This window comes from Bombus bifarius, unplaced genomic scaffold (assembly GCF_011952205.1).
Source record: "Bombus bifarius isolate JDL3187 unplaced genomic scaffold, Bbif_JDL3187 scf7180000008058, whole genome shotgun sequence".
NCBI classification, from domain to species: domain Eukaryota; kingdom Metazoa; phylum Arthropoda; class Insecta; order Hymenoptera; family Apidae; genus Bombus; species Bombus bifarius.
This window is the reverse complement of record NW_022884422.1, coordinates 310,480-333,819: the sequence shown is the minus strand read 5'-3', so window position 1 is coordinate 333,819 and position 23,340 is coordinate 310,480. Positions and strand designations below refer to the sequence as shown.

General features: G+C 38.4%; 1 protein-coding gene across 8 annotated transcripts in view; it reads right to left on the bottom strand.

The window, feature by feature from the left end:
- LOC117208264 overlaps window positions 1-23,340 on the bottom strand; it is a 392,468-nt gene that overhangs the window by 77,940 nt on the left and 291,188 nt on the right. For all 8 annotated transcript variants that reach the window (XR_004487654.1, XM_033449295.1, XM_033449298.1 and 5 more), the window contains one exon: window positions 18,778-18,888. Coding sequence is in view for 7 of the 8 variants with exons in the window: in XM_033449295.1 (XP_033305186.1) it covers window positions 18,778-18,888 (111 nt within the window). In the remaining variant the exon portion in view is untranslated. The remainder of the gene's footprint in view (window positions 1-18,777; window positions 18,889-23,340) is intronic.

The following is a 23,340-nucleotide window of genomic DNA, read 5'->3' as shown; positions in this document are numbered from 1 at the left end:
GTCAATGTTATTCCGACTGTCATTTTCGTCATCATCGCTATTGTCCAGAGATGTAATTACTGTCTAATTTCTCAAAAATGTGTAACTCTGGTGCCATTTCCATTTTCATTGCTATTGCTGTCCCTATTGTCATTTGCACGCTCGTCATTGCTATTACTATCATAATGTCGTCATTATTGCTATTATTGTTAATTTTGCTATTACCATTTTCATTGCCCAAATTTCATCTTCCGAAAGAAAAATTTCAATAATTTTAGTGAGTATTCAAAGAGTTAAAAATATAGAATATATACGTATATCTATTCGATCAGAAATTGTCACTAGCACTATCAGAATTTCTTGCTTACATTCCTATCGCACGCTCTTCGTTGCCTCGGTTATTTCCTGTCTGCAGTTTCTCGTCTCCGTGGACTTCGTCCCTATCGGTCAAAGTCGGCCATCGCAGTCCGTTTCTATGGCTCCCTTATTTTCTCTCGTTTCCGTTTACCTTTCGCGTCTGCCATCAAACGACGCTTGTGCAACCTAACATGAAATAAATTCGATCGAGAGGAAATTGGTCGCTAGTTTCACGTAGATGGAATTTCGGACCGATTTGCATGTCGACCTCTTCTTTCCACTCGTGGAAGTGTGATCATTCTGCGGAATTTCTTCCGTTTCATGAAATGATTCTACATCATTTGAAATTTCCCATGGAAATTAATTTTCCAAAAATTAACGTACGTAATACATAATAACGGATAAATTAATTAAATTAAACTAAAGAAGATCAGGGCAACCTTGCAATATTTGCATTTGCTCGAACATTTCATCGAAGCTTTTAGCGAGTCTGCCACGTGAATCTTATATACATTTTGCTTTAGAAGACGCATTGTTGAAAACTTTTCAGTCTATGAAATTTGTCGTATTTTGATCATTTTAAAAAAATTTTAGTAACGTGGGCCACCGATGACCACCGTGGCGATCAACGTGTTAATTTTAAAGAAGTGTTCTACGATAAAATAACTCGTGAGTTTTTTTCTTATCGATGATAGAAGACTCGTAATTTTAAATATTTCATCGAATTTCGATATTAAAAGTTTAATAATCTCTCAAGGCAATATCGACTGCCTTAAGGAGCCAAATTTTTCTTTCACCTTGGCTGAACAAGCTGCACGATCTTCCAGCTGCTTCGTATGGCAACACAATGAAAATTCCTTTTACCGTCCGTGCCACGCCAGTTAACCGGCAAAGACTTAATTAATCGACGACGATATTAATAATTTTCTGGAACGTCGAAGACCATCTCAATAACTTTCCCCGCTGCAAACAAAACGTTAATTAACCACGGGTTGAGAGTTGGCCGGTGCACTCGGTGAAAAATCTCTTCATTATAAGTTTGGTAAGATTTTAACAGCGCTCAGCAGCCAGCTCGCCCGAGGATGAACTTCTTCATTTTAAACCCGCTGTCCGAAAGGGCGAGCGTGTTGTTATCTTCGATCGCGTCTTTGCCCTGACTTCTCATTTAAACCGATCAAGAATGAGAATCACTCAAAGATTTTTACGTTATGCTTTTTGATTTCTTCGAAAATTTATGACGTGCAAATGTTTAGTGTTTATTATTTATTAGTAAACAGTAGAATTTTTAAAAAGATATTTAGTAGCAGAGTTGCTGCAACAATTGAATAATTTGAATAAATCGTCAGAAACCGCTCGAAGAATTGAAAAGTGAAGTTGATTAATTCGGCTTCTCAGGAGCGCGTACACGAATAATCCTATATTTAATATAGATTTATTTAATCTTCGAAGTCGTTAGTTTGCACATTAATACCGGCGTTCTAATCCCAGTTCAAACAAATGACAAATCGCTGCTTTCATGAGCTTACCAGCTCGGCAACAGAGTCTACTACATCACCTCATGAAACATTCCGGAGTTTTAAGCCAAAGCTCGTTCTAATTAAGCCAGACATTTGTTTATTTTCCCACAGAACTTCATACGCTTTCACCGCCAGTATTCAAATAAAACCTTCGCCATTCCCTCGGCCTTCAATCCGCAGTCGCCCACTCGCAATTCTGAAATCGTTATTCATTAAGCCGACTCGTGGCAACAATAACGCGTCGATTTAAATATTTAAACTGACGCTGTTTTTATTTTAACTCTTCTCGTTTTCGCTTTCCATCTATCGACTAATGCAAAAAGTAACAACAGTAAAGAATGCGCGAACGAAGGGAGAGCAAATGAAAAGAAATGCAAATGAAAGAACGAGCAAATGAAAAAAGAGAGAGAAATAGTAATAGAGCGCGAGAGAAAGATATTCGCGAGTACAACGACCGATGTTATTAAGCTTCAGAAATTGGTTAATTAATGTCGTGTACACGATAAAGAGGCAAAGGCGAGATGGTTTTTCGAGTAGGTGGCACACGGTCCACGTGGTCGCGCATATCATCGAGGAAGAACGGGGGTGGATCGGTAAATCTTGCTTTTTACGACGTATCCACAAGGTTTATTGTCGCGTTTCCGCTGGATACGCAACTGGGAGATAGTCAGGTCGACTGTCTGATGACTACGTTTCTCGATATCGGTGATTTATCGCCGCGCATTCAAACCACGTTTGCGTTTTCACTGGATTACCGTTTGCTGCTGTTAAAATCGATCCTCTTATCTTCCACGCGAAATCGAGATGACATAGGTGAACGTTATCGTGAAATATGTTCTGTGCTTTCTAGAAAATTTTGTTTATTAATTCATCTCCTTTTGTGTCTTAGTTTATGCATTTTACTTGATTTTCTTTTAAATAATATGAAAATGCTTGTTTCCAGATAAGAAATTTTATATGTTTTTAATGGCGAATCTACCAAAGATTCGCACTCAGTTTCCTCCTCTAATTGTACAGGGGAAAGTACCAACGGCGACGAGGGTGAAAGTTTTTCGAAGAGCAGCTCGACGTGAAATTTTAATCCAGCTCCGGGAAACTTAAGTCCCCAGTTGCTCGACCCTCGGTTCCAGCCAAGAAGTTGCAAAACGGCAAACAAGAATATTAGCGCGATTATCGACTGTGTGTCGTGGTTTCTTATTCTCAACCACGAGGAGAAAATACAAATCGTTTTCCTTTGCTGCCCGGTTTTCGTTTCCCTTCTCCAATTTTCTTCACAAGCTAACGACGTAGAAAAAATCTATGTCTCTTTAATCCTGCGTTGTCTCGGCCATTTTCCACTCAATTGTGTTTTCCGTGTTGCTAAAAAAGTGTTTTACATTCGAGGAAAATAAGAGAAAATCGCTGTTGTAATGCGTAATCTTCAATCTCGTCTAAAGATTTTCTCAAAACGTTAAAAGTTCTTTCGTTTCTTGAAGCAAAGATAAGTCTGGCTAAGACTACCGATTCATAATTTGTTACGCAAACATACTTGTTTGTCCAAGCTTATTTTTCTCCTTGCCCGATACATCTTCCTCATACATCTTTCATCTCGATTTCTCTGTCACAACTTTTATATTTTATAATCGGTAGTTCAAACGTTAGAAAACTTCTACAAGGATCTTCCGTTTGTTACTCAAGAAATAAAAGAGCGAAGCCGTAAGCGTTTGACGGATGAGCTTTAAATAGAAACAGCGAATAGACTTTTGACGATGGCGCCGACGTAACCAAGAATAATGAGATAAAATCTGCGAAACGGGTCGTTCAACGGACAGCCTGTCCCGTTGCGACGAATTCTCTCCATTTGTCGCGGAATAACACGGACGATCGTTAATCAGCGACGATTAATAATCGAGCTGTTGCGTCCGAGTAAAAGGACATTCAAGTATTACGTAACTGCAAAAGAAGAAGACATTGACCGGACTTAACTCGCGGAGGATGGTGATTAATCGATAAACGGCTGCAACTAACTTTCTTCGACGATTTATGCCACTTACGGTAAATTGATCGATCCCTCTTGATGAACGATGATTAATGACGTTAACGAAAGCTCGTCTATCCTGTTCGGCTCCAACGAATATCTTTTTTTCTTTCTTCTTTGTTTCTTCTCTTCTCTTTTTTGTCCCGCGAAATAATATTTAATAACGTATTCCATGTCGTCGTAGCCCGTTGTCGGCTTCTCCCCATCAATCAACCCTGATATTTTACGCGCGAAAATTGACTCCGGAATCGTCTTAATTGGCGGACGCGAAAGGGGTACACGGCCGTTCAACAATGATAAATTGCGTCTGCTCCGAGCAGTTTCTCTACGATGAATCCCCGCAGCACCTGACGTAACGACTGCTTGCGTAGAAATTGCGATCCTAGTGTCGTCAAGAGCTTTTAAATCTTCCTTCGACCGATGGCTAGTTATATCGTGCGCTTCAATTTCGTTACGTTCGTCCGTCAATTTTTCATCGACTGCTTGGGAAACTAACTAACGACGAACTATTTCTTAATCTTCTGTATCTCAAACAGATACTTCCAAGTTTTTTAAATTAACCCTTTGTACTCGAGGACTTTTTCGGTCGGGCGTAGCAGCTACTCCGTATGATTTAGCGTAAAATGATTTTATATACAAATTAACTTACAGGAACATTATATTCTAATAATTTATCTATATTTACATCTCTGAAAATATGATTTTCCAATATTAATTTCTGTATTTTTTTGTATGATAATTTATAAAGCATTCACAAAGATGCATTCTTGAATATAATTGATCTCATTTTTCAACAGTTCAAAATTAAGTTCATCTTCATCTGAGCCAATTTCATTTCCACAATCCATTTTTTTAGGGTTTCTAAACTATAATACTTTTGCCATAATCGTCGACTCCGAACTAACGTTGGAGACATTGTCCGAACCATAGTTTCGGAAGAATTTGAGCATAAATATTTCATCTCCATCTTTGAAGTGGAACACTTCACACTCCATATCAAACAATATAAAGAGCTAAGGAACCAATTTACGAATCAATATTGCACTCTCAACAATTGGAGATATCGAAATCTAGCATAAACAGGGACTGTTACGTCGCGTGGCACATTCCGTGCGCCGTTTTCATTGTCATCAAAAGCCTTCAATATACCTAAAGAACAACCATTAACAGAATCTTCTTAACGAAATCTTCAATCCTGTAAGTATTTTCTGTTTATGGCTGGTACTTAAAATAGTCTTTGGGTTTATTATTCTCTTTTAAAAATCACGAAGAAAGCGAGTAGTTACCTAACAGGAAAAACGAATATTTGTCTAACGGAAAAGCTGGTTTTTCCCATGAACAAAATCACCCACGAGCCACGTTGGTAGGAGGTTTCCTCCTCATATCTTCACTCATTAACGTGGGCCATAACCAATGGGCATCGCGGATAGTTGCCCTCACTTTCCTGACGAAAAATGTGAATAACGAATCCGCGTTCTTCGTTCAAAGGGAACACCCATACCGAGCTTTCCTCCGTAATAACATACGAGCGAATAGTCAGTTAAAACCAGTTCGAGCTAAAACACAGTTCAAGGAACAGAAGGAGTCAGAAGTCAAGTCAGCAGAATCGCCAAATCGAAGACAGTCAATCGACAGAAGATACATCATCACAGTCGCCAATACGAAACGAGTCTCAGGTGGTACTCATTTGTAGTTTGTCATTCCACATACGTAACCTTGTATCACATTGAAGTTGTTGGATCTTTGAAAATATATGTTAACCTGTTAATATCAGCGTTATATTCATTCAACCACCCCTATTATCATAACCGAAATAAGGGATCGAACGATTCGTGGCGTCGATTATTCAAATCGTAACGGGAATTTACGACTCCCGTTGGCGCGCTTATTCGAGATCGCGTCTCCCCGCGAACGGTCGAAAGTTCAGGGACTGTAGCCTCTCGCTCGCCACTGGAGTTGCAGCGCGGAACGTCGTGGTGATTGAGATTCGCCTCTCGCGTGCAAAGGGTTAAGAAGATTAGAGGTATTTTCCAAGATGTAGTAATTGGGTACGTGATATAAATCATGCATTTAATGTGATATAAAAAATAAACAATTGTAGCATCGTATTTCAATTGAAGATCGTGCACGCCTGAGAGGAGATAGCATGGAAGAGACGAGGATATGATAGGTGAACGAATAGGTATGTGACCAGCTGTATATACAATTACGGAAAATATAGCGAACAAAGAACAAGAGAGATAAGTTCGTCGTAACGATATTTAAAAGTCATCAAAATATTCCCTTCTCCTTTTTGATATGAATTATTAATGTTGAATATATAGTACATTTGTATTGTACGCGCGAGAGTGAGGGAACGTAGAGCGAAAACACACACAAGTATGTATCCCCTCCATACTATGTATGTAACGTCGTATGATGACCTAGTTGAGAAAAAAAGGGATGCAGTGTAAAATCTCGTGCCCTAGGCTTCCGGCGAGTAGCCCACGTGGTGAGCGAAGTTATGTGAATATTAGAATAAAATTATTTGTAATACCTCTCCAAAGTTCTCTCCATACTTTAACAATTAAGAGATACTTTCTCAGAATCGCGGGATTTCTCGTCCACATGTAACATTTGAGTCAATAGCACACATAATCTGAAAGTATGCACCGACTCGAATCTTGCTTGTCGTACGCAATGCGTTAAATATGCGTATTAATATGTTAAATCATCCTAAAACTCATTCCACCTCGCACGCCAAACTCGCGCTACGCAAAACGAGGTATTCACCTCCTAAAACGTATCAACCAGAGGTTCAAACTTTACTAGGGAGCGTATCGTCCCCGTCGAAATCACTGTCAACGATTAACCCCGTGGGGAAGGCGTTCGAGATAAAGATCACGGGGAGATCTTTGCCACCGTGGAAACTTCGAAACTTTCCCCGGTTCTTGGTCATCGTTCTCGCGACGTTTAATCGATAATCGTTAAGGAATCCGAGCGAAAGGAGAAGAACGGTATATACAGGAGTTGAAAAGCGGCGTTCGTTTATAGGTAGGCTGGTTCCCGCGGGAATGAATGACTGATGAGCGTTCTCCTCTCGTTCCCTCGTCTCTCTGTCAGCCCCTCTGCCAGCCACGGCCAACAGCAATTCTAAGATTCACTTTGCGGAGACGCGCGAGATAAATTGCGGCCGCATGCAAATATCCGCGATACGTCAACGCCATCGCGGTGACTCGTTATACGCGTGCCGCGTGAAAACGACGCCATTATGGCATACCATTGTTAACACGAGCAACCAACGACGCGACACGGTGATAGGCGATCGCGATTTGGCTACGTTGAACAAGTGGTTCAGACTGGTGAAAATGTTGGCATGCGTGAGCCACGGCTGCTTCCATGTAATGTGAGGTACTACCTTGTTAATGGATCGATCCGCTCGTTCGTTAGGAGAATAGGATTGTTTAAGGGATTGTTTTATAGCAAATTCATTATTTTATATATTGCCGTTGTAATGATAGAAGTATTAGAAATTTGATGTGTATGAGTCGTTTCAATTTGAATATTTTAGTTAATTTAAACATCGATCGTCATCGGTGATCATGATAGTATTCAGTGTGTTAAGATCAATGTTGGAATCGGTTAGAGCTAGATCTGTGCAAGTTACACACGGGAATTACAATGAAGAAACAAAACGCACGATCCAAATTAAGAAATGAAGGGCTAAATTAAAAAATTGCGATACTAACATAAACGAAAAATATAAACCATGTTTATATTTTACATTACACTACTTTATATCCTTACAATACTACTTTGCACACTTTATACCATCTATCTTCTGAGCATTTCAAATCAAATACCACTCGAGATGAACTATAAATAAAACTAAAACAAGAAGTTACTAAAGATGTAGTAAATCTAATCTAGCCAAGCCAATACCAAACTCAAATAAGTTCTTTCCTTTCCTTTCTTATCCTCCGAGTAATATAATTTTGTAGTAACTTCATATTTTAGAGCTACATATTTTTTAGGAAAATGTCTTCTTTATTATAAGTAGCAATGAAACTCACATGTACATCAGGCAACAGAGTTTCGTTGGAAGATTAGAAGCTTCGTCCGCAGGGCGGAACCGCAGAGCACGCGGGGCAACATCCGGTTTACGCCCCCGCAGACGAGCCGCGGTGTAATAATGATTATCCTGTCGTCCTGCGCATTAAAGTTACGACTTCCCTTCGCCGTCAGCGGTTCCGACTCTCGCGTATCCTCCTTAGCTCCATGGGGACCGCATCACTCATTAACGGAAGATGAATTCATTTCTTCGATGATGTATGAGACACCTTCATTTATTTCGATCGGGAAATTTAATGTTCTGGACTTGACGGATGAGTACGCATTGATCACGCACGTGCGTGCTCCAAGAGAATGCTTGTGTTACCGTCACACCGATATACATTTCATCATCTTCTTGTTAATCTTTGTGATCCCTTGAAGTTTCTGGGTCATTTATCACCTTTATTTTGTAGCGATTTACAGGAAGCGATCCAATATTTAAATTTATTTGCGCGTGGCAAAATAATTTGACGTCTGGAGAGGCTGAGAACGTTACTTCTACTTTCTTTTTACTTCCTATTTGGTTTAAGTCACCTTTATTTGCAATTGTAGCTGTACTTTTAAATTTCCCTCGTACAAAGAAAACTTTTCCTACAATTTACCATCAACGTTAAACCGACAAGAACTGGAATTTTCACGAATAAATACTACGAACGATAAAATCTATCACGGAAATATTAATTGTCCATCAGTCCGCGAATTTTTATAAATCGTCGCCACTCAAACATCCATTGCCTTGCTATGTTCCTATTTGTTTTTAATACATTTTAATACATCGAGTTTGAATAGCAAACAGCGAGAAACAATTTGAAACGGATTGAAAACGGAAGAAAAACAGCGATATAGTGGACGATGGCCAAACTACGTCACCGCGTATGATTGGCGTTCATAAACGTAACAATGAACAATGTGAAACGATAATAGACGCAACCTAACTCTCATTTCGAGAAACAATTTCGACGAAGAGCGCGTAACTATAGATCAGAAGTAAGGGCCAAGTTGCTATTGTATCAATGACGAGATAGTACATATATACATGTTCCTCTTACAATACTGACCAAAAGTTTCGTACAACTATGCAGAGCTGAAAAGAAATCTAGCGAGACAGAAGAGGGATAAGAATATCCTGTTTGTTTTACATGTCAAGTGACATAATTAATAAACCATTTCGGTTTATAATACGCTAGAGTCGAGGTAAGTTTAATAAGCCAGAGATCGAGGTAGTCATATTGTATATTTGTATATTGTGGGAATAAACATAGCAAACAGCTTTTTCTTTTTATCTATAGACCTAGTAGCTGTAATATGGTCAAAGGAGTCGTTAGCCACTGAGAGTTGACTATACAAAACATCACTAATGTTACCTTTGTTTATTCGTAAAGTTAAGTAATTTTTACAGTTGCGCAATAGGAGATTATTAACTTATAAATTTTTTAATTTAAATTATTAATTTATAAGTAACTGAAATCTACCAGCGCCTAATCCATCATGAGTATTATGATCAATCGAACTCGTATTTCATTCGCTCATCTTTTTCCCAATTTTGCAGAATATAAAAATTTCTATTTCTTTTCTTTTTTTTGTAATATTCTAATCACGAATTTATCGAAATAAAGAAGATTGCCATTGATATCTGTGATATTAATATTTGAATTAGTAATAAAGATTAGCAGGAGTTTTAATATAGGTAGAGTTGTAAAGGTAATTCCAAACTTTTGGCCCGTAGTGTATGGACATATGGATGTGCGTGTACGTGTAGATGTGTGGCGCCGTCGCGACGGGTGGCTTTCCACTTCGAAAAGCCCAGAAGCTGTAGCACATAGACGCAACAACGACGAAGACAGTCGAAGCGACAGGTTCTTTAACCTTTACGGGGAGGAACCTTTATTGGAAGCAAATTGCGAGCCACGGCGATCTCGAGCAAGCTTGGACGAACGTTATCGATCACGTTGGAACGAGAACGGCGCTATGGTTGATTTTATGTTCAATAAAGATTAGAACGCCTGTAGGGAACGACGCTTTGCCAACGATTCTCGTCTCAGATACGGGGAAACGAAATGATACGACGTAAGTTTGTTGACTAAAGGGTGGTCATTGTATCAAATTTGTATTTTTTGTGCGCACATGATTTGTTTCCATACGATGGATAAATGGCGTGGGATAACTACCTTGAATTTGTACTATTAAGGATATTATATTTCTAAGTGGCGATCTATGATTAATAAATACTAGTCAATTATTGTCGAATTCAAATACGTGTTTAATACACTGCGGTAGATATTTGGTAGGATCAATAAAAGTTATATAAATAAATAATATAAATAAAATATAAATAAAAAGTTCAGTTATATAAATTATTTATCTTTCAACAGATTTATATCAGCGCGGTTCTACCGTACTCAAAGCAATTGGAGGATCATCCTTTCGTATCATCATGATTTCTATATTCAACTCTAGTGCTTATACATTGTTTAAAACGAATACCTTAAAGCCAATCTGCATCACACTTTTATACGTATTTCCATCTATCAAACTCCTAAACGTCGTTTCGATTAGTTAAATAGAACTAAATATAGTGTAGCGATCTTTGAATTGTTTCGAGCAATTGTCTGTTAATTGAGCCTGTTTCAAAGAAATACTTTCGACTGCACGATTCCAGCATCCCTTAAGAACATGGCGGTTCTCCGAGGATGGCTGTACGCTGGACGATTTTTAGATTAGGTTCTTCCGTGCAGCTGCGTACACGTCCTTAACAGTGCAGAGTAGGTTTGAAAAACCAGAGCAGGCACATGGGTACGTGGTCAGGTTGCAAGATTCCAGCAGAAAGCTGATGTATGTGGACGCGGCGCGCGGTCTGAAAGGGCCAGAGATAAACTTAATTGAATGGCTGGGTCCCGGCGTGAACTGCCGTTTTGTCGTCCGGTTTTCCTCGTTTCTGGTCGGAATCGTAGCGACGCGCTTCCCTATCGGGGTGATTTACGCCGGCTTGGACCGGATCGCGTCTACTAAACGCTTCGGATCTTGTAGGTTATAAGGCGGCTGGGAAAAGTCCTGGTACACGTGGACCGTGTCTCCGCCGTTCGATTCTTCTCGTCCGAATAGAAATCCCCTGCTAATGGAATACGTCCAAGATCCACAAGATCGTCCAATAGATCGCGCACTTTCTCACCCTGTTTAGCTGATTGCCACGTGCTGTTGGCATTACTCGGGGGATCGAGCTGGGTGTACCAGGAAGAGTAAAAGGTTGAAGAATACAGAGTGGAGCTTGAGTTTTTTTTGGAGAGAATGCGGTATTTTCGTAATGGAATATTTTGATGTTTATGCAAGAGTATTTAAAATCGAGTGATCGAGCACTTGGGGGATTACTAGGATTCTACAGGGAGTTGAGATCTTTGGTATTTTCGTAGTTCAATATTCTGGTAATTTAACGTTTCGGTAGGTATCTGTTGTTAGATGTTCGAGTATTAATTGGGATAGATGAATATTTAGGTACTTGTGTACCCTTAGATATTTGAAACTGGAATGCTTAAGTACTTAGATATTTGCAATAATTTGGATACTCGAGTGTTTTTGCGTACTTAAGTGTTCGATACGTATATACTATTTACACTGTTGCACTTAGCACTGATACGTTCAACACTGCTTCGTCTAACACTGTTTGAGACATTCTGGAAAGAGCCGTGTGCAGAAGGGAAAGAAGACACGTAGTTATATAGTTAGATACTTGAATATCTTATAGTTGTTGATATGATATTACGCTTTTTCGATACTACATTTTGGCTATGGTAGAATAATTTATCAAGTAATAACATCGGCGAATTAACAACTTACAAATTGTAGGCTATGGACTTCTGATATACAAAATTTAATTTCAGTAAATGGATCTACTGTATCTTCTATTATACTTATGCAGTAAATCTGCCTCTATATTCAATAATTTATCGTCCTAGTGATATAATAAAACTATATACTGCAGCTACAAAATTTTAGCAGTCAACATGGATTTATATTTTTGTAAAGCGTTTTAGAATTTATTTTAGCCATTTTTTGTTGTATACCTTTTACCGTTTTATAAAGAGAATTTTGCACTCAATTCTTTTATGGTTTCTATTCGTTCAATGAAGTATTGACAATGAAAAAGAATCGAAAACATTTTTAGAAAACGCGATCGACGATTTCTGTTACTTTTACAACCCTGGCGTGTTTCGGTGCAAATAGTTACGTATCTTATCTGTCCCCTATACTATACGACACTTCCAGTTCCTTCCTTTCCATTTCGCCGGTCCATTTCACCGTTCGTAAGTTCATTTTTCCGTGATATCGTCCACCTCGTGCGTAAAACGGCCATTCGGATCTACTCGAATTTCGAGCTTGTCCATAAAGTCGCTGTAAAGCACGGAAATAGGAGCCAGTTCTTTTCGGATAAGGGACATTCCTTCCAACGACTGACCTAGTTTTCACAGATATCTACGATCTCGATGGAGAATTGTGTTTCTTTTTTTTTCAACGATAGCGATCCGTATGGTTGGAGATAGGGATTCGTGCAAATATAACTTTACCCTCAAACTTTTATCTCAATTGGCTTAACTTTTGCTCGTTGGAGCTTACTGGCAACATTACTCGATCTACTAAAGCCATTCTGGAAAAGGTATTTCACTATTCTTTTTCCGTGAAATATATTTTGGTAAAATTTATTCTCTATTAATACATTAATACATTAATTACAGTGTCTTACTTTATTTCTTTCTTATATCTTCGATTATATATAAGCTCGCTAATATAAAATTTGTCTATTTGTATATCGTAACATATTTCATAAAAGATCTTCTACTACGTTTATTATTATTCCTTTTTCGTTTATTATTTTTATTTTTATTATTCTTATTTTAGAATATCTTTTCAGTAAAATTGATTTCAACCGAGTAACGTTGACTGACTTTACTTTTTATGTGTCCTTCAAAGCTTACTAATATACAATATTTGCATTTCAATATTTCCACAAGTTTCATTATAGATACTTCTACACATCTTCTAATTCTATTAATCGTCAAAAATAAAAAATCTACAACGTTCAAGTTCTCTTTCGCAAACGAGTAATTCTGAATAATGAAGTTGCTGAAAGAACTTCTGCAACTTCGTTAAAGGAGATATTAATCCGTCGTTAGCAGTTGTTCGGCGGAAGTTTCTCATCTGGAAGAAGCAAAAAGAAAAAAAAAAGAAGAAGAAAAAGAAGAAAAAATGATGGCTATTGTTCAATGGCAAAGTCGAACATTGAAAAGAGAACGCAGATTCTTGGTTGAACGAAAGCCTCCGGATTAGGCGGCAGTCTGGCACGAAGGAGATTCTGGCTCTCCTTAAACTCACCCTTCGGCCTTATACTTTCCCTTCCGTTCGCGCGGCGTCCCCAACGGTCCTCTCCGTTAGGTTAATGGAACGCATTGCCGCAAACGGCAGGAAAGTTAAGGTCGTTTCCGATTGCAAATGGACCGAAGGCAAATCGCACTGGCGACGGTTCGTCGAATTCGTTGCGTGCCAAGGGGTTCTAAGGGCACGCAGGTATACACATCGAAAAAATCTATCCGGAGAGGAATTTCTGGAGCTGGTTGCCAGCGTTAACGACCATTAAACCGTTTTACTCGGGTTGATGGTTATTTTGTTTGGCAAGGATAGAACAATATTTGTGTGGCCGTGCGCATAGAAATAGCTTCCTCTTTTTCGAATGTTCAGCAAGAAGTTGGGTTTTCTTGGTAGTAGGGAAATAGTAAAAGTGGGACCGTGATACTCTAGGAGCTTCAACCTGTTGCCTTGATGTAGGTACATAGGTGGAAATTGGCGAAATCGAGCGAGAAACGAAGTCTGAAAAACTTTTTTACTCCTTTTTCTTCGTGTTCTTACTTGATAGATCAACCTCTATTTCTGGTGATCCTGGTTTTTTATGAGTACAATTCCTTCTTTTGGTATCTTTTTTTAGTGCTGCTATTCCCCCCGTTAGCATCTGTGCTTTGTTGTCTTATATGTTAACTTTTTTTTTGTCAGTAACTGCTTTTTTGATAACCTTGTGTTGCTTGCAATCCTTGCGTTTTTTTCATACGGCTAGAACCTTTTTCCAATGTAGCAGTTTCATTTTATTTATTTATTTTTATAGCGTTGTTTTTTATTGCTGGCACCTTTTCTTCTAAAAAGGTCTTTGCGTTACTAGAATCCTCCCTAGATTCCCCCTCCGCCAAAAAATTACTCTTCCCCACATGAAAACGTGAAAATGTTTCGAAGTGTCAATTTCATCACGGTAGAGCGTGCACCCCATGAAGGTATTACCGAAGGGAAGTTTCTGGGGAGATATATTGTTTCCTATCACTGATCTCGAATAGACATTGTCCACGCAAGTAGTTGGAACCGAGTGCAAAGCCCCTAAAATATTTACGCTAGAGGTGTTTTCTGTGGAACAATTTCGGGAAGAATGACTTTTAGTGACTACTTTCTGACTGATCGTGTGTTAAACATCTACTTTAGACTACTATACATGATATACGATACATAAATATCTGTAATTCATTTATGAATAATATAGAATGAAAATTTCTAACAAGAGCGTCGAATAAAAAATTTGAGAATTCGATAATTCTTTCCTTATGGCGCGACGTTAAGTAAAAAATACGATGATCGTTCAACTTGCATATTTTACGAAATCTACATTGGTCGAAAAGTAATTCTATCATAGGAGGTGCACTGCGTTCACGTTGAATTCCGTTAAAAGGGAAAGTTAACAACAAAAACGAAATTTTCCACGGCAAACGACTCACATAATTGACAATATCGTTGCATTAGCATTTCTCTAAGAATACGCACGTTGCAAATGTCAACCGGGGTGTTTTCTCAAGAGTCTCGAGCTTTCACCTGTCCTCCCTTTCAATTCACTTTCACGGAACGTTGCTTCGCCAAGAATGTGCTTTGTCTTTCTTACTCTTCTTCGTAAAATTCAACAAGCGTGCGTGAATATACTTATATCTCTATCTTTTGACTAATTTGAATCACTCTACGTATCGATAGAAATTTGTAGAAGTTATTTATTTACGTTAATTTGTGTTTGTTGTATTATTCTATAGCAGGCATATTTACAGAAAACAAATGAATCTTCTAACACAATATAATTGAAATACTATGAATACTATGAATTATTATGATAGATTATATATTATTGCATTCGCATTAAACCAGCAATTTGTATTCATTTGACGACTGCGTTCATGTAAAATAAATTCTATTCGAATTTAATATTAAATGGGACGCCAATATACAACAACCAGTGCCAATTGTAGTTTACTGCCTTTATTGCTATTACTATGGCAATTAAATAAAAATTAACGTCCCGTATTTTGCATAGAATTAGGTGGTGCACGTTTAATAGCAACCCCAAGAACGTAAAATTATAATCGAATAACATTTCCATTGGATCTGACCCTTTACAATTTCCACCCTAAGCAATTTTATCTCGCAAAGCCAGTATTCGTTACAAATAATAGGCTATTTCCTCGACAACCACTTCGTACACGGCACGCGTGTTACTCGAGTGGCGTTGAAATAAGTTGGAAGCACCATGGCTCCCATCCGTCGCTTTCCAGCAACCCTTTTCTCTGACTTATCGAACAGTGCGGCATGTGGCGCGAAATAACATTTGAAAATTGTAAGACAACATCCGATCTGAATGATAGAATTCGACGTGGTCGAAGAAGGAAAAATAAAAGGGTTATATATAATAAAGATATATGCAGGATATTTGCATTGTGTAATGAAAAAAAAGTATGTACAAAATTTGCAAGAAGCGATATCGTCGTCCTAAACTGACTTCAAATGGTAATGGTGGTAAAAAGATGGAAAATGAATTAATTCGTTTACAGCGAAGTCGTATACCGAATGTTTGTAACGTCTTAAGAGAAAAGAACAAAATTTGACACGAAAGGAAGATAGGGGAAAGAGCAGCAAAATGTATTAACGCGTTTAAGACGATCCTGTAAGAAAAAGAAAGAGAAGTATTTAGCATATTTTATCAAAGAGATGAGATATTTTGAAAGACAGACAAAGAATTTTCATATGCCTTTTAGGTACCAGGAAAGAAGTTCGATAGCGAAAACTGGTCGGAGAGACAACTCGAAGTTTCGACGTGATTTAGACACGGTCTGAAAATTGTCTGAAAGTATCCCGCGAATTTTTTGCATTCCAGCTTCGAGAGCTATGCGGAAATTCAAATAACTTCGATGAAATTCTCCGGCAAGTTGCGGGAAACTCTCTTACCAACAGTTACCAGGAGACCTCCTTAAACTTCTCCTTTTTGCCTTTTACTTACAAGAACAGCCAGACAAAGAAGAGTCGGGGACGAATGGGTACAAAGGATAATCGGAGATAGCCCGCGAAAAAATAAAAATCAACCGAAAAATGACTTTGTACTATAGATTCTTCCTTAACTTTCTTCCCTTTCAAAAAGAAACTTCGATTTTTTTATCGTTTGTTATATGTATCGCTTCCTCCTACTTCTTTTAAATATATCTAAATTTTATTTAGGAACTATACTCAAAAATTCCAAGAACTCTTTTAATTCTATTTTCTTAACCCTTTTTGATGAATTTATTTTTATGATGGGATTTTAGCCTCAATTGCCTCAAAAATATTCGAAGAACATAACAGCATTTCTAAAAATTACTTTTCTTGCCAATTAAAATCTTACTAAGATTAATCAACTGGTATCTTGGTGATGCATAACAGTTTGACGTGGATTATTTAATTTTAGAGAACTTGTAATTTATATTTCGTACATCGTGTGATAAAGACGATTAATGGTATTTATCTGCTAAAATATAATATATATATATGTGCACAGATTTAATGATACCGATCAAGGTTTAAAATACTCCAGTTCATTCACCACAGTGAAACATTCGATTACGATCATCTATGATCCAAGTAATCACCTATGAACCGATAAGTTAAAACATTTCACAATGGACACTTTGTTCAGCACTATGAAAAATTCGGTCATAAATTTTCAGGACACAACTTCGCTCGACTTCGCAGCGTTTACTGTTTGATCGAGATCGTCAGTATCAATTTCTCCACGTGCACGGAATTGTTCCGCACAGAGTATCGAAGAGAAATAAATAATTTTAACGCGTCTCTGAGTCAGTCTCCAGATTGGCGTTAACGGAAACTTAACCGAAAGCACATAAATCATGCGAGATTACGTTCCGCTGTTGTATTTCCCGATTTTTCCACTCGTTACCCCCGTTTGTTTTTGTCACGATGGTTTATAGGCCTGTTGAAACGAAGGGAAAAGGCTGACGATGTCAGAAACAGACCACGAACGCTGGTCCCGCTCGTGCATCATTTTCCTTCAGCCAGGGCAATTTCCACCGCACCGTTTCGAATGTGAGAAACTCGGAAACGCGAACGGATTAAAAGGGAGTATACGGGATTATCCGGGATCTGCTGGGAATTTATGCGTCTTCGTAAGACGCAGCTTCCTTCGTGCTGTTAGTGAAATCCTAAGGATTTCAGGAGAATCCCGGAGAGTGGCTGTTTCTTGGGAATTTTTCGCGTGGTTTTTCATGTTTTCATGTTTTGCTTTCGCGAAAGGGAAGTGGTAGAGAATTATTGATGAAGATGATTAGCTCTTCGTTCGACATAAAAATCTTAAAAGTTCAAGAGTCACAGAGGGACAAAGAGACGGAGAAAGAATCACACTAAGGTTTCATTCATCTGAATCTGCCAGGAAAAAGATAGAGCCACTTTTACGAATTTTTTAATTTCAGTGCGATGGTTATAAAAAGTATTTGCACACAATTGCATTTGTTGGAGGATCTACATGCTAATTGCCTCAAGTATATTAAATTTCGTATGGCTTAGTATTACCTTTGTATAACTAGAAAAATGTGATGTTATGAAAAAGAAACCTAGGGCTCAATAGAAAACGTTTCATTGGAAAATAAGGACGCGTAGAAATACTTTTTGTAGTTACTGTACATGATCAGAGCTTAATTCGTTAGAAAAGAGAGATTTATTTTTAAGAGCTGATGAATTGAAAATTCAACTGTTCGTTAATAAATTGCTGTGCGTTAATAAATCGACTGTCGCGTATTCTGCTATTTTCACACAAATCAAATAACATTCCCACAGCGTTTTTAATCTGGAAAAATGATCTTAGGCAGGAGCCCTGCCACAACGGTCACTGTAAATTGCCTAATACATTCCAATTGCAGTTAAATTCTCGCGTATCACGAAATAACTGGTCTCTGGATAATCCGCGGAATGGTGCGAGATAATTCAACGGATTCCGCGAGAACTGCAGGTCGCATAAACCAGACGGAAGCGATTACAGGCGTTGCAAGGCAATATCTAAATTACACAACTCGAAATAAATCGCGAGAAAGGAAAGACACGTGATTATAATTAAGCGAACGTTTCACTGAGTTTAACCGAACTCGCGATACGACAACTGCAACTCGTTCGAAGAAGTCTAATCTCTTTCTTTTGATTTTTCACGTCTCACTGGCTACCTTTAATCAGCACTTTCTTTCGAACGATTAATCGATTTAATTTGTGTAATGGGCAATTGATAATTCAGTTATTGATTCGTATGTTTCCGATAATATATTATATCTTATCTCATCGTGATTACAATGAATCACGAATAAGTTATGCATTGTAAGAATTGTTCGTGAGTTACGTATGTTTGATAGATATGATATTCGATAATGTTTGTAGATAGTCATGGATTGATTATACGATATGATTACTTGAAATCAGAGTCAGTTTTGTTTGACTCACCTTGTTGATCTGTCTTTGCAGCTTCGTAATCGTCGCTCGGTCTCGTTGCGCAGCAAGACGTTCTGCTTGCAACGCCTGTTCCAGTTCTTGTACCCGCTCTTCCAAGCTCTCCTGAAATGGAAGACAATCGTTAGCTACCAACAGACTGCTTAGAATAATTCATTCTGCTCTTAGACTCTTGCATGCAATTGCTTCAGTACTTTAGTACGTTTTTTTTAACTCAAACAGTTAAGCTTGAATATTTTAATGTCACAGCTGTTAAGTATTTTAGTATTTCGATAATCAACGTAATAATAAATAAACTCCGGGCAAAACAATGTCGCCGCTACGTGCAACCGTCAAGCAAACTCGAATTCAAATTTTCCGGCTCTCCCCCGACCAGTATAAATAAACGAACGTGACCATAAGAGTTCAGTTATCTAGCAGTTATCAGTTAGTCGAATCAGTCAGTTATCTACGAATATCTACCGAGTATCTACCGAGTATCTACCGAGTATCTACGAGTATCTACGAGTATCTACCGAGTATCTACGAGTATCTACGAGTATCTACGAGTATCTACCGAGTATCTACCGAGTATCTATGGAGTATCTAGGAGTATCTAGGAGTATCTAGAAGTATCTACCGAGTATCTACGAGTATCTACGAGTATCTACGAGTATCTACGAGTATCTACCGAGTATCTATGGAGTATCTAGGAGTATCTACCGAGTATTTACCGAGTATCTACGAGTATCTATCGAGTATCTATCAAGTATCTATCAAGTATCTACAAGTATCTACCGAGTTATCGATCAGTTATCAACAAGTTATTAGCGATCTTATTTTGCGACTTATAGACTGTCTTGGCGAATCCGTTAGTACGAGCGTCTTTGCGAACAGTAACTGTATTTATTTATTTAACATTTTAAATATACTTGACGGTTTCAACAACGAGTAATCTCATCTAATAAATCTCACGATCAACCATCCTACACAAGTCCTCTACAGATATTTTACCGTTCCACTTTAACACTAGAGTTGCTGACGATCAAAGTTTGCGAATTTCAAAGCACTTGAAACATCAAACATGAATCATCGGTATCGATGTCGCAAATTATTAAATTAGGTTAATATTAATTCTAATAATTTTAGAATTATTAATAGACCTATATATCAGAGTTACGAATTCATAAGAAAGAGAAGAAAAAATTGTGTGCTTCTCAGTTTGGAAAAACGGAATTCGGCATCCGCGTGTTTGTAATCTCTAAGTACACGTAGAGTGCGATCTCTCGAGGAACTTTAAGCCCCTGTTAAGGCAGCTTAAAACTCGAGCAACAGGAATTACGCGGGAGAAGGAAATCCTGCTGAAAGTTACAGGGAAAGTTTCCAGTTCCGTTGCGTTTGTGGCCGCGAAAGTTAATTGAGAAACGCTCGACCGTAAGCTTCCGATCTATGCGCGATTCAGAACCCAATCGTTGGTCAACTTGTTCCATGAGACAACATTTTAGAGTTTGAACTTCGAACGAATAGAATTTCGACTGTCGTTCAATTTAAGAAACGATTTTTAATTGCTAGCCCGACATTGTAATAGAAGATACAATATTACTTGACAATTGAATAATAAAATAGAATTGTTGTGAATAGGCGATTTGATAGTTAAAATCGATATTTTGTGATATTTTCTGTTACATTTCGTCATACAGTTTTCAGCTTAAATATGGATAGAATTATCGAAGAAAATTTTCATAAATTTTGCATATTTTAATCATCGGTGAAAGCTCTTAACGACGGTTTTGATGTAATATTTTCCGTTTTAACCTGTTAATCATCCCTTAAATAGATCGAAAAACTTCAAGGATATTATATAATAAAAGTAAAAATTAATATACATAATTTTCTATTACATTTTAGTTCTTACAAATCGCCGCGCTAGTTCTTAAGTGATTTAACCGCATTTATTAAATAAATGTAATTAATCAATCCGCATAGGTTTCATTAACATAAAGAATACAATAAAAAAGATATTCAGTTCTAAGCCTTAACACCACACGATAGAATGGTTAAGAAATAAAGTGATTAAATGTATTTACATTACAATTATATTCCAATTCGTCTTTAAGAAATGCGAAACGACACATAAAAAAGTAAGACGCCGCAAATAAAGAAGCTATTGCGTCTGACAAGATACTTCCGTCAAGTTATTAACAAATTGATACACCGATCTGATCAACGCGGCAAAAACAATTTCACAAACCTCGTCAAGAACGCTCGACCCGCCTTCCACCTCTAAAATTCACTAAATTCAAAGAATCTCAAAACTTCCTCGATTCCAATTAAAATTTCCAATCTTCCCGCCCAAGTTCCCTACCAGCCAGGTTCAAGTGCACCGCGCGCTCCAACCGCCCAGAAAAATTCCATCATCTAAAGAACACCTGAGAAGTCACGTCCGAATCGTAAAGCCAGCTGTCCTCAAGGTCTCCGCGTAACCACCCTTTTCACTTTTCGCCCCGGTAACCCCTGTGCGCGGTGCAATAATAACGGCACCGCCCTCGCCTAATTTACGTCTTCGAGCGGGTATTTCCGATTATCAAAAGCGCTCATTCAGTTGTGCTCGAACGGAATGCTAATGAGCATTGGGCCTCGAAGGGCTGTTGGTCGCGATTTGACCATAAGTATCGGTGCGATCCATTAGATTCGAGGCGACGCCGACGGTTTCAGGGGCCCTCGAGCCAGGCAACGACGTTTCGCGCCCGTGCGCCGGTCCACGCGAAGGGATGATTCGTATGCCGGTGCACGTAGCTGCAATTCACCCTTTCCAACCCCTCCCAGCTCGAGTCCACGTTTTGCTGCTCCACGAGCACGCTTGGCTATTGTTTGTCGCGAACCAACGAAATTATACCGGGTGTGCCGCGTGTCTACGACCACCGTTCCACGAGGACAAATAAAAAGCTTCAGCGATTCTTTTTTATATGTTCCATTCGTTACTCTGTGTGCTTAGCAAGGGTATGAGTTTTTATGCGATACGAAGCGTGTAAAAATAGAAGAAGGGCGGAGGTTTAAAAATTGTAGTTGCTAATAAATGATTATGAAAATTATTTTAGTTTGTAACTATTGTACACAGCTGGCCCGTTTTTGTTCGTTTTAATTCTTTGAATTATCCTTGTAGTCTTTAAACTGAACATTTTAATGACTGTTTAAGAAGATTTGTTGAAAATTTGATAACGTATATAAAGTTTTTCGCGCTATGAATCGAAAGTAAAAATGTAATTGGAGAAAAATGCAGTTAAATCGTAGAAGTGTGTACGTTTGCGAGAGAGTTTCATTTGTTTCGGATTAATTCGTAATACACCCTATATAAACAGGCTGGGGTAGGTTTCCTTGTTGGCTCGCGTATACTTGTAAATCTGTATTAAAGGGTTCCTAGAATGACCATGGTTGACATTATCGGGAAAGTATTGGTTTCCCTTGGATTTATGGCGTGTACTACGCTGTGAATAATTATGAGTCGGCAAGACCAGAACAAACAAGAAAAGATTTAAGGCTTGGCCAACCCTCGCTGTAATTTTTGTCTGGCTTCGAGTTGTATATCACCCTTTGTTCCCTTTTTCCCGAATTTCCCCTAAAATATTTGATTCTTTATCGCTTATCCATTAACGCATTACACGAAATACTATTTTCGAGTACAACTTGCCAAATTAATGTTTCAATCCCACCAATTTTCACACAATAATATCTTTCTTAATTAAATATCCTATCAACCATCTCGAAACTGAAGTAAGCTTTCTTGTTCTCCATTCAATTTAGGCTACCCAATTGTTATTTCTTAACAATCTGCATAATATAACTTCACTTGAAAGACAAAGAACACGGGAGCTTCAATCTTTTCGATGCACCTTGAAAAATAAAACGAATCCCAAAAGAGAAGCAGAGATCTCTGTTCATATTGTAAAACTTTACGGATATGCTTGCCATAATTATTATACAAATTTCGTTGCGATCACGTAACTTGTGCGTCTTGCATTCACATCAGTGAACCTGTTAAACTCCGTCATCTATCTCTAATTCCACCGACATTTCAAGAATTCCTTCGCAGATGCTCAAGTAGAATGCTTTCTTTGAAAGATCCTCGTCTTTCTTCGCATTCCTTCATAATTAATTAAATCCATCGGATCTCTGCAGCGAAGAAAGATACTTGTTTCCTTGGTCTTTCAGGTGCACCATGAAGAAAGCTGGCGCAATTATAACAAGCCAACCCCTGTGTAACTGGCCCTTGTCTCGCGTTCACCCTACACTATGGACGAAAGGGCGTCACCATTGGAAGACCCATAGAATTAGTACAGGAACTTCCGGGACGTCATTTAGAGTATAGAACCGCGACGATGAGGCCACTCTATATGCAGAGATTCCGTTAAATTGCAAACGTCCATTTTCCAAGGTCGGAAGAGGATAGATAAAGGTGAACGGGAACAAGGGTAAGGTCCCGCGCACGCCGCCCTCGAGTAATCAGACGGTTAACTCGATCCTGTGAACGTTTACGGGACGACAGCCCGAGCCGATTTTCTTGTGCCCCGAAGAGAAAAG